Here is a 12,577-nt window from a genome sequence, read left to right as displayed (position 1 = left end):
GTTGTTCAGGTTTTAACTGATGCATTGTTGTATCTCACCTTATTCCTGGAAAGGATTAAGGTGACAGGTACATGCAAAGACTTTCTCCTTCACAGCCATGCTTTGTGAAGGAGTTGCTAAGATTCACTTTATCACCTACCTTCCAGTCATTCCTTTACCATTAACTTCTGGCTCTGCCCTACTCACCCACTGCAGTTTTTACAGTGGGGTCACCAGGGATCTCCTTCAGTTTTTCTTGGCCAGACCTGTGTCAGTCCGCCTACTAGATATCTGTCTTGCAGGCAACACTTTTTAAAACCGAACTTACTCCTCTTCGCCTGCTCCAGATCTGCTTAGCCACCTTTTTCACTATCTCACTAAAAGGTACCACTCTTCATCCAGCTGCCGAAGCCATAAGCTGAGGACCCATCCTTGACGCCTCTCCCTCAACCTCCACTTACAATCAGCAGCTAACATTCCTGTCTATTGTTGCTTATTAATCCACTTACTTGTTGTCTCTCTAAGCTCACAGCTTAGCTAGACTGACTGTTTCTCACTTAACCTCAGTGTCCTGAAAGCATCATCTACTTTTGAACCTCTTAGGACTTTGTGTAGCTTCCTTTAGGGCTTAGCTTAGAAAATCAGGGTTCTCTGACCTTTTTCTGTACTGTCAAGACTAAGCTTGGTGCTGGTAGTTCCCTCTCGTCCTTTCCTACACCCCTTCCTTCTGTGTGTTGTCCTCCCCCACTCCCTTGCATGGGCTCTCCCAGTCTCCATACTCTCTTTATAAACACACATCACATTCGGTTGTAATTGCTTATTAACTTTTCTGTCTCCTTAAGGGCAGCCGACTATGTCTTACTCGTAATTGCAGCAGTAATATCCAGCCAGTCCAGAGTGTTAAGTAAATTTCTGATAATAAATAGATAGTAGGAAATGGGTGGTGATTAGTATGAAAACAATGTTGAAGCTTTTATGTTAGTTTTATGGTTCTGGTTGCTTTAAAATTTGCATCTTAAGTGCTATGATTGGCCTTTATCTACTGCCGGGTCCTGTAGTGTGCATAAGCTCCCTAAGTGTGAAGTATGGTAGGGCAAAGCAGGAATGAAACTGATAGGTTGGCTGGGTGGGCTCCACTTTGCATTCCATTGATAATGAGGTTAGGCTTTCTTACAGGTAACATCATGTAGCAGAGAGAAGATGGCTGCTTAAACCAGGGCACCTGTGCCAGAAATGAAGAGGGAGCATTTTAGTGACTTAGTGACTGGTTATGGGTGAGCGAGGAGGAATCTTTAAGTGACCCAGCTTTCTGGCTTGATTGGCTAGGTACTTGATGCTTTCATTAACTAGTTGTGTTGATTTTTGAGATTCTTTCTGACAGGCAGCTAGGCAGGCAGTAGGATATGAAGTTGGGGGAGCACACCACTGGAGAGTCAGCAGTGTGTGCTTGGTAGGACTGCAAGACAGCACTTACATATGTGGCCTGAGTAATAATGGTCTAGAAAAAGAAGGAACTCTGAGGAACACGGATGTTTAAGGCTGGCGAAGAAGAGAAGAGAGCTGGGAAAAAGCAGTGTCAAACTGAGGAGTTGGAGTTGAGGAGGAAATTTGGCAATAAAAAGGCCATTGACCTTTTCTGTGCGTAGGGAGAAAATAAGAAGGAAGAAAATGGGTCTTCAACTAGCTAGTAGATGCTTCATTCCGGACTACCTGCAGGGCTTTCTGTTGGGCAGTTCCACCTCCCCCCTCAGCCCAATCCAGAGCCCCGCTGACATTCTTACAGCAGATCTAACACATGACCTTTAATCCCTTCCAAGTTAAATCTAAAGGTTAAAAACAGATCGCAGAAATTCTGGATCCAGTCCCAGAAATTCTGATTCATTGGGCCCAGGGATCTTAAGTTTTTACAAAGATATTTCTGATTTTCTAAGGAACAGTCATGGGTAGGTAGGTGCTAGAGTCCTTCATTTTATTTAATTGCAAGAGAGCAGGACTTTATTATGGTGAACTTGAAAGGACAATTGTGATGAAGAGATTGGCAACCATGGAAACCTGCCTGGAGCTTTCCACAGTGCCGGCCTGTGTTTGTGGGGGTGAGTGGGGGTGGGCAAAGTGCCACCATCTGGTGTCACGTGTTAGAGATGTAGAGTTGCTATCTTACAGGTTCTGTGGCAGATGCCCCTGGTGCCCTGCATCATATCCTCGTGGCCTACCACGGATTTCAACCCAGACCCAGATTACCAGTTTCTCACTTCACTCTAAGTCTTGCCAACGCTTTTGTTTTCTGCCTCAGGACCTTCAAGCCCAGCAAAGGAAGGAGGGAGGTTGATATCCTGGGCAACCTGTAATTAAGTAGGGGACAAGAGCCCATGCCTAATAGTTGTGCTTCCTTCAGGGGTCCCACAGCCTCATCCCCCACCCTCCGGCAGTCACCCTGATTGCATAGAAAGACCTCACTGGCTTTTCTCCTTCCCCGTTGCACCTTCCCTCACTTCTGTTCCCTGGAATCATTTCCTGTTTTAATCCTGCTAAAAACCCTGTCCACTAGCAATGTGTCAGTTGAGCTGACTTCACAGGTTAATAAATGCAAACAAAAGCCTTCCATAATTACATTAGTTCTTCTTAATGTCCCTGCCTATCAATAACAGCACCTAAAATAATGTGTGGGGGAAGAAGGCAAAGAGAACATATTGTGCAATGCAGAATGGCACACACGTTGCTGAAGTTTAAATTTATTCACAGACGCTCTGTAATGAGATCATTATGTGAGAATTTATTGGATTTTTCAACAACCTCCATTTCTTTCATTTCACTTAAGAGAAGGGTTGAAGGGAATATGAAAAACCAGAAAATCGTCAACAGAGCGCTAGATGTGTGTCTCTTTTTATTCATTTATCTATTTTATTCATATATATTCATCTTGTTCTTGAAGAATTCTCAGTGGTTCTTTTTGTAAGACTAAATATATAAATGATAGAAAACTATTAAAAATGCTATAGTGCAGGAAAGGGGGGACATCACAGATTTAGGATAGAAATTGACAAAGATCATCAACAAACCAGTCTCTGATCTATTTCAGGGATATCTTTGAAAAGATACTTTCTCTTAAATGCAAGATTTCTCTTCACCTAGCTAGAAGATACTCATATTCCGGTTTCTTCTTTTAGCTGAGCCCAGACTCAAGGAATCAAGAGTTGAAGGGTGAACAGACTTGTTCTGGATGATCACTTTCATCCTTGACAATTAAAATTAATATCTGAAAGCAGTTATCATAGAGGCTGACACATTGCAGGCCTCACTAAATATTATAAGGTGAATGATAGAGGAAGATGATGAGTATGTGTGTCCCAAACTATTGTGCCCGTGAATGACAGTAGGGAAATTCCATGGGCTTAGACTTGTGGGGGCTCTTGCCACCAACCTCTTGATTGCAGATGTTTATTTTTGTCTGTAGGTTTATTTTGTAGGAGACCAGGCATTCCTACAAAACACTTTTTCTCAATGCACAGTGTTCTGGTAAGAATGGCTATTTTAATGTAAAAATGGATGAGATCATTAGATAGTTTAATATTCCAACCCCTCAGTCAACATTTCAAGTCAGACCCAGAGAGGAAGTGACTTGTCCAAGGGTAAACTCAATGAGTCTAGCTAATTAATGATACAGCAAGGACTAAAACATACATGTAATGTGTTTAATCGCATGTAAACGTCTTTCTAATTTCTAAGATGGCTCCCATTTCTTCCAGCCTTGGTCAGGGAACAAAACAGGGCATTGCTTTTTCTGAACTAGTTCAAAATGGTTTTTAGACTTAATAAGGATTATGGGTTCTGTATTTGATTTAAGGTATTTGGAGGAAATTTGGCAGTTAAGAGCTTATTAAGAGCTTATACAAATAGATGATTTAGAAAATCAAGACTGGAGGCACCTGGGTGGCTCAGCTGGTTAAGCGGCCAACTCTGGATTTCAGCTCAGGTCATGACCTCAGGGTCATGAGAGCGAATCCTGTGTCGGGTTCCCTGCTTGGTGTGAGTCTACTTGAAATTCTCTCTCCCCCCTCCCTCCACCCTTCCCACACATGTGCGCACACTCTCTCTTGCTCTCTCAAATAAAGTCTTAAAAAAAAAATCAAGAGTAGTAGATGGGCAAAGTACATAAGCAAACAGGTAAAAAATTATAAACATCTAAAATGTTCAACAGTAAGAGAATAGCTTAGAAAGCAGTACAACATTTTGATAGACTGCAGCCAATAAAATGCTAGCTGTGATGACTTAGAAATAGTGTCAGTCTGCTCGGGATTCTGGCCAGTTCTTTTCATTTCCTTCTATGCTGTCCCTTCTATTTGGAAGTTTTCAGTAAGTTATTTATTTATTTATTTTTAACATTTGGGGCACCCGGGTGCCTCAATTGGTTAAGCTTGTCTGCCTTTGTCTCGGGTCATGATCTCAGGGTCCTGGGATCAAGCCCTGAGTCGGACTCCCTGCTCAGCGGGAAGCCTGCTTCTCCCTCTCCCACTCCTCCTCCTTGTGTTCCCTCTCTCGCTGCCTCTCTCTCCATCAAATAAATAGATAAAATTAGTCCTTTAAATTTTTTTTTTTTTAAGATTTTATGTGTAGAATGCTAACTAATGTTTCTGAAATTCACTGTCTGTTCAGCCTCCACTTTGCCAGTTTATTTTCTGGCCTATACCCCACGGAAAGTGGTTGTTTTGCTCTCGTCATTCTTGATCTGTACATTAAAAACTAGCCGAAGTGAGAGTTGGTATGGTAAAGATTTAATGAACTGACAAAATGTTTCTGTTACTTGCTAGAACTGTCAGAACTATCAGAACTTTTCTAAAAACAAAAGTACATTTTAATCAAATATGTATTTCTTTCCTGCAGAGCCTCTGTTATGCACCTAAAGCCATACTGGAAACTCCAGAAGAAAGTGCGACCTCTGGAAATCAGCAAGGAAACTCTGAGAACACCTGTGAGCCACCAAGAAGCTATAAATGATGAAGAATGCAAAGCTAGCTACATGAGACCACGTGTCTTTCCTTCACCCTCTCTTGGTAAAGCATCATCTCGAAAGCCTTGTGGGATTCTTTCTCCAAATGTCCTGTGCAGCATGAGTGGGAAGAGCCCTGTAGAGAGCAGCTTGAGTGTTAAAACCAAGAAGAATGCACCATCTGCAACAATCCACCAGGGCGAAGAAGGGGAAGGGCCTCTTGATATCTGGGCTGTTGTGAAACCGGGAAATACCAAGGAGAAAATTGCATTCTTTGCAGCCCACCAGTGTAGCAACAGGATAGGATCGATGAAAGTAAAAAGCTCCTGGGATATCGATGGGAGAGCTATTAAAAGAAGGAAAAAGTCAGGGGATCTTAAAAAAGCCAAAATACAGTTAGAAAGGATGAGGGAAGTCAACAGCAGGTGCTACCCGCCTGAGCCCTTCGCGTGTGGCATCGAGCACTGCTCTGTGCATTACGTGAGTGACAGTGGTGATGGCATCTATGCCGGGAGGCCTCTGTCGGTCATACAGATGGTCGCCTTCCTTGAGCAGAGAGCCAGTGCCCTGCTAGCTACTTGTACGAAAAACTGCACTAACTCACCTGCCGTGGTGAGGTTTCCTGGGCAGTCCAGAGGTGTGCTCCCAGCCTCCGAGCCCTTTTCGGCTCCAGGAGCTTGTGAAGAATCCTCGGAAAGAGGAAATCCTGAGGTTGGCGAACCGCAGAGTGAGCCAGTCCGTGTCCTTGACATGGTAGCCAGGCTGGAGTCTGAGTGCCTGAAGCGGCAGAGCCAGCGAGAGCCCGGGAGCCTCTCGAGGAATAACAGCTTCCGTCGAAATGTGGGCCGGGTGTTGCTTGCAGATGGCACTCAGGCTGATGAAGGCAAAACAAACAAAGGCACCTTGGAGGCCCCAGACACTCAGGTGAATCCTGTGGACTGTGGCCCCTCGGGAGCTGACCATTGTTCTCCTAAGGGGAAGGAGTCCTGGGACAGTGCTCCTCGGGGCTGTCCCCCATTGCCAGCAAGTGTGAATTTCCTCACGGACAGCACAAAATTTGAGCCAGATCAGCGCACTATGAAAAATGGCAATAGATACGATGTGGAAATGACAGAGGAACTTGCCGGGTCACCTTTTCCTCCTCACACCTGCTCTCCAGCCATCGAATTGCCCACGGATGCTGTTGATTGTATGAGTAGAGAGCTCGCGCCACTCACCGGCCAGAACCCTGATCAGAGAAGAACGGAATCTTCGTGCATTCGTATCACTGTGTCCGAGGTCGAGCAAGGCCAGCCTTCTAGTTTAAAGTCCTGTGAAGACCCACTTCCAGGGATGTTGTTTTTTTTGCCGCCTGGTCAGCACGAGTCAGCCTGTCCCCAGTTGAGTGAAAGCACAAGGGAGTCTTCGCAGGCCAGCCGGCGTCAAGATGCTGCTGAGTGTGACAGTGCATCTGAGGAAAAAAGTGTGTCCGCGGATGCGTTTGTCCCGCCAGCCTCTCCTGTGGACGGTACGTTACCGGTGCTTGAGACGTCCAGTTGGAAGAAGCAGGTGTCTCATGACTTTCTGGAGACCAGGTTTAAAATCCAGCAGCTCTTGGAGCCTCAGCAGTACATGGCGTTCCTGCCCCACCACCTCATGGTGAAAATTTTCAGGTTACTGCCCACCAAGAGCTTAGTGGCTCTCAAATGCACCTGCTGCTATTTCAAGTTCATCATTGAATACTACAACATCAGGCCGGCGGATTCGCGCTGGGTGCGGGACCCACGGTATAGAGAGGACCCGTGCAAGCAGTGCAAGAAGAAGTACGTGAAAGGGGACGTGTCCCTGTGCCGGTGGCACCCCAAGCCCTATTGCCAGGCATTGCCCTACGGGCCAGGATACTGGATGTGCTGCCACCGGTCTCAGAAGGGCTTCCCTGGCTGCAAGCTGGGGCTTCATGACAATCACTGGGTCCCTGCGTGCCACAGCTTCAATCGGGCAATCCATAAGAAAGCAAAGGGAACCGAAACTGAAGAGGAATTCTAGTCTGTGTGAGAGGCGACAAAAGGACTGGTTTTTAAAATTGCAAAACAGCACCTAGCTCTACCGTTCAAGTGAATGTTGCCTCTGAGAGCCCTCACTCTGGGGGAGTCTGTACTTACTCCATCAGGACTGCCGTTGCTCAGGCATTTTTGTAACCTCTTGCTTTATGAGCTGTACGAGGAAACTGGTCTTGTCGTTCTAGAGTGGCGCCTCCCGTCTGGTCCAGGGTGGTACCCCACAATTGGATTCACTTGGCTGTGAATATGCCTGTCCTCCCACATCAAATCCATCCTCAAAGGACGAAGACTTGCCACCATCAAGGACGTTCAGAAGAGTTCATTGCAGACTATGCAGGCAATCCCCAAAAAGGGGTTCCAGAAATGTTTTAAGCACTGGCACCATATTTGAAATAAGTGAATAGTGTCCTATGGAAAGAATAGCAGCACTCTTGGATGAAAAGTATGCTTACACAGGAAAAGTCAGGCACCTTACCTTAGCCCTTGTATGCTTGATCTGTGAGATTGAAGTTTGTGGTTGGAGATGGGTTTCATGCCCTGTGGTGTTTACAGTGTACATAATGGTTGTGTTTTCATAGGGCTGTGAAAGTGCACATTAAACCCGAGCGCCTTTACCTTAGATGAGTGCTTTTGGCCCCTCTGTAAATAACACTATTAAATCCAGTTGTATATAGTGTGGACAGCAGACTGAACATAATCCCCACAATGCAGCTAGGATAGTGTTGCGGCTACAATTGTGTGTGTGTTTTTTTTTAATTGTCTCGTCTTAAATTTGTACATCCTGTATAAAATATGAATGTTTCCCAAATAAACTATGAATGTTTCCTGTATAATATATGAATGTTTCTGAGAAGAAACTCTAAATAGTTAAAAGTGGTTAACCTGTTGAAGATACCAAATAATGGTTTAACTGGACAACCTTATAATTAGCATAGAGAACAATCCTTTGTTATATTTTAGTGATCCACCAAGAATGAGAAGATACTATATAGTCAGATTATAACATTCTTGTCTACTTTACTCTTTCTGTCTGGTTACAAATTTTTTTTTTTAATTCAATAAAAACATGCATCTTAAATGGAACCTGAGTTGCTAATTTTTTCCCCTCCTTCTTTGAGGTAATTAATAATGAAGAATTATGTTGTGAATTGAATCGTAAGAATTTAAAAGTTTTTTCGAGTTGTTAGGGGGTGAGGGAGAGAAAATTGTTTTTCTGCCTGGGAAAAGAGAGCATCTTCAGTTAACATCATGAGCTTACATTTTTGCAACACTCTACGCTCATCTTGAATTTGTCGTCTTCCCATACCTCCTGCAGCTCCTGTCGGAGGACGTTCTCAAGCTTGTCTGGGCTAACTAGTTAATGGTTAAGAAGTCGGTGAGGATATATTCTGTGGTCATGTAATGCTGGGTGCGGCTGGAGGGTATTGGGCCCCAAAAAGCTGCTGTGAAGGACCTAAAAACTAGGTTGGTTTGAAATCACCCGAACCCGTCTGCTTCGCGCTGTGGAGAAGCATGATGAATGTTCAGGGAGGAGCTGCTGGGGACTTATGAGTGCAGGCGGTGATGGCCCCGAAGGAGAGTAGAGGTAAAGGTTGAGTAGACTTCGGCTACGTCAGCCAAGCAGAGTGGGACAGGACTGGAGCCAGGGGGAGCCAGGGTCACTGTGGCAGAGGCGGTGGGTGGCCGTGGAGCGGCTTCCACACTGGAATCGGCCTTGGGTTCTTCTGCCCCTTACCGGTAGGCAAGCTGCTCCTCCCTGAAAAGGCAGGATACTAAAACTGGAAAGTGTCTCTCAGAGCTGAGCAAGTCTGTGCCTGTCAGGCAATGATGATGATACCTCTGACCACACTTGGCCTGGGCCTGTGACACAGGACAAGGAGAGGCTGAGAAAGCTTACCTTTCCTTCGTGGGATCTCTGCCCTGCCTCGTGACTTGCCCCAGTGCAGGTACGTTGGAAATACTTTTCAGTTCGAGCGCGCTGGGCTGAAGGTTCCAGTGCTTGCCCTCCTCCCCTGTGGTTGCTTTAGATGGCAGTCTCAGCACGCCTTCCTGAGAGCTTTGTCATGGCTCATGATTTAGGAATACAGCAGATCTGCACACAGGATTTAGAGTACAGCTGGGCGTGTGGAAAGTGCCTGGAAAACATAGCTGTCGTCGTTACGAGCTGTTGGTTCTGCATTTGTCCAGGTGGACGCACAGGATAAACGGTTGTTTTGGTTGGTTTTCCCAAGTCAGCCATTCCGGATCTGGTTTTCTCATGGGACACAAAGCCGTGACTCGGGCTGATGGAGAGCAGAGGACAAGGTAAGACTGCCCCAACCCCATCTTGGCGTGTGTTTCTCAGGGGCGTCGGAAATCACGGATGACCCCTTTTGAACACTGTGGCCAGACCCTGTTCCCAGTGCTGTGTGAATGATAGAGGATTTAGCAGGTGGCATCAGAGGGCACCCCCTCCCTGCTGTTGCTTTAGAGGAGTGTAGCTTTCCTCTTAGGGGAAAGATGCTGTGCTTCAGAGCCCCCTAGTGCCAAGCTGGTGAAAACAGCCCAGTTTAAATTTCTTGGAACAGTGCAGCACTCCCTGCTTTCCTGCACTGCTGTAGTATTGTACTCATAAGAAAGGAAATAACAATGTGGACACCAGGACTCTAGCCTCCTCCCTGCCATGGGGACCCAAATAAAGAAGACTTCCACCTTTTGACTTTTGTTTAGAGGCCTTGATGTGCCTGGCCTAGTTTTCCTTTCCCACTGTTAGAAAAAAATCAGAATCAGAAATCTGGGATTCTGAGAGCCCTCTGCCCCCATCTCTGGGGCAGTTTGGCTTTGTCCCCTCCTCAACAGATGACACCAGATATCCAAGGCAGGAATGAACTGGAAATGGGAAAGGGGCAAAGAGAAAAAATTTGTTTTCAGGCCTTATCAAAATGACTCTGGCGTTAAAATGGCCATGGGAAAGATCTTTCAAAACAGACCGTGTACCCTGCCTGAGCATACTGCTAGCTCTGTGCTCGGGGTCACCTCCTTTGGGACCACCCTGCCCTGTCCCACCCACCTCATTTAGCTGCTATCTACTGCCACCGTCCCATTTTACAGATTGGTCTCGCTCCCCCACCACTCTAGCTTCCGAGCGAGTAGCTTGGTCGTGCCATCCGCTCAGTGCCTCACACAGTACATGCTGCTAGTGACCATCTTAATGTGGGGGTGCTGGCGCAGTCTGATGGCCCTGGGCTATGCTGTCATTGTCCATCTGAAGTAAGAGAAACCCAAAGTGGGGAGGAGGATGATCTGGTCCCATGGGGGCATTCTCGGTTAGGGATGTTCCCACAGCAGCCCTCTGAGTTTGCTGGGTAACTGTCCGTTGTGCACTTGGTATGATCTGGGCTCTGTTGCTGGTGGCTCTCCTGCCCACAGGCTGCTCTGGGCCTTGTGGCTGCAGAAGGCTGTGCGCTGATGGTTAGGCATATCTAGGAACTCCCCTTCTGGGCTCTGGCCAGCTGTCCCTTCTAACCTGGTCAGGGCGTCCCCGCCTACCCGTGTGGACTGGCCTCAGAGACTTTCTATGACGTGGGTATGCCCAGGCATTTTCCACAGCTTTCACCACCTTCACTCTTCACTCAGCAGGCTGGCCATTCGTCCTCTCCTTTTTCCCACAAAAAGAAGCCAGCCTGCCTCAAGATCAGAATGAAGCCGGTCTGCCCCAGACTTCTTGCCGTACACTGCAGACTGCACTCGTAGCAAGAGCTCCTCCTGAGAGGTACCGTGGCACTGAGATGCGTTCTCTGCCGTGCACATCGCCTGGCACTGGGGGAAGCCGACCCTTTCTAGCCCTGTTCTTCCTCTGGGTTCAAACAAGCTAGTGTTGCAATCTTTGTGAGTTGGTAAGAGTACCTCTGTGAGAAATGTGCAGGCCCTTCTGTTGACGTTCATGCTGTTCCTGAGTTTGTGGCCATAGCTGGGGTTTGCACAATCTCATGGGCAGAGCAAACATCATCGCGGTCATGCTCCCTTGGGTGACTTCCAGTGTATCTATGCCTAAGCAAAACCGGTCAGGCGGCACCCCATTCTCAGTGGCTCATGTGACCTTGGTGGTGTCTTAGAGCAGCACAGCCACTAGTGTTGGTAGCTGGGGGTCAGGACAGAGAGGGGACGGTCTTCTGCGCCGCAGCAAGCCTTGTGAGACGTGATGTTCCTCTAAAAACGCAGAATGAACCCTTCCACCTCCCCAGAGGCCCTCCCATCCACTCTTCAGTTGGCAGAGAAAAGACCTCAGGACGAATGAGTACGGAGACCCTTTGTGTCAAATTCGCTTTGGAACAATGAAACACAGCAGGAATTAGTTTCTAAAGTTGGCATTTAGGGGAGAAATGGCATACAGCTGAAATTACTCTTGGAAATCCTTTGTGTCCGTCACACAGTAGAGCACGACCTATGCCACGCATAGTGGTGGGAAGTGTGTCAGGCACGAAAGAGGAGGTGCTCTTGCTGAGGGATGAGCTGTGCACAGCAGAAAGTGAGACTTGAGGAATGGCACAGCCCATCTCCCGGTTAATCAGGGCAGTATCACCTGTGCTATTTAAATTCCTTCCTTTCTGCCCCCCCCCCCAGTTGATGTACGAACTGGCATTTTCAGGCGTCTGTTAAGTAGTATGAAGAGTATGCTGCGGTTCTTCAAAAACCAAATTCCAACTACGTTGCCAGTCAGTAAAACGTAGAGCGAGGTCGTACTTGTGTCAGTCCCCATCTGTTGTGAGGTTAGATCCCCATTTGCACAACTGTTTGCAGTCCAGAGGGAGTAGGGGTGGGGCCAGCCAGGCCTGACCCACTGGCCTTCCCCATTCTGGGACTCGGCTGTTGGCCTTCAGTCTGCTCTTCCTCATTAAGCCTCCTTTCTGGAGGCAGTTGAGCGGGATTGTCCTGCAGGGCACGTAGCCTGCCGCCAGCAGTTCTTTCACTGCAGCCCTGACCCCCCCTAAGTAGAGATGGGGATGCGACTGCCGCAGTACACAGGCCGGACCTCTCCTGTTCCCTCTTTCTTTTCCATGGCCAGTAGTCTTGGCTTAAGGCCCCTTAATCTGTCTGGTCTGTGCTCTGCAGAGGTTCTTCATTGCACAGGGTCTCAATAGGAAACTGGGGGCACACCCAAAATGAACGAATTCAAGGAGGAGTTAGTATAAAGGTGTAGGTATAGGGGCAAGCCTTCCCTAGTATTTTTGTGGTTCAGGGCAAGAATACAAGTGTGACCCTTCTGCGGGCCCCCTCTTCTCTGGCCCATCTTATTATTTTTTTCACATTGTTTACACGTTGAAATATTTTTGGGCATTTTGAATAAAATATAAAAATTTTTACCTGTTACCTTTTTAATGAGACTAACAAAATTTAGTCACATGTGCAAATTCCATTATTTCCACTGGACAGTGCTGATTCTGATTCAGTGGTGCCCAAAATCCTGCATTTTTAATACACTCATTTATAATCCCATCTTTTAAAAAATGTTGGAGTGTATTTGACAAGGTTGTATTAGTTTCAGGTATGCATCATAGTGATTCAACAATTCTATAATCAGTGCTCACCACAG

General features: G+C 46.7%; 1 protein-coding gene across 9 annotated transcripts in view; it reads left to right on the top strand.

Moving 5' to 3' along the window:
• FBXO34 (F-box protein 34) overlaps positions 1–8,088 on the top strand; it is a 134,048-nt gene extending 125,960 nt beyond the window's left edge. For all 9 annotated transcript variants that reach the window (XM_087855964.1, XM_045810314.2, XM_045810315.2 and 6 more), the window contains one exon: positions 4,861–8,088. In XM_087855964.1, the coding sequence (XP_087712090.1) occupies positions 4,871–6,991 (2,121 nt within the window). In that variant the 5' untranslated portion in view covers positions 4,861–4,870 and the 3' untranslated portion in view covers positions 6,992–8,088. The remainder of the gene's footprint in view (positions 1–4,860) is intronic.
• The last annotated feature ends 4,489 nt before the right edge of the window (positions 8,089–12,577 follow it).

The sequence above is a fragment of the Ursus americanus genome, chromosome 26, assembly GCF_024610735.1.
Source record: "Ursus americanus isolate L20-20 chromosome 26, mUrsAme1.1.p, whole genome shotgun sequence".
Lineage (NCBI taxonomy): Eukaryota > Metazoa > Chordata > Mammalia > Carnivora > Ursidae > Ursus > Ursus americanus.
Note: the sequence above shows the minus strand (reverse complement) of the source record. Positions and strands in the feature narration are given on the sequence as shown.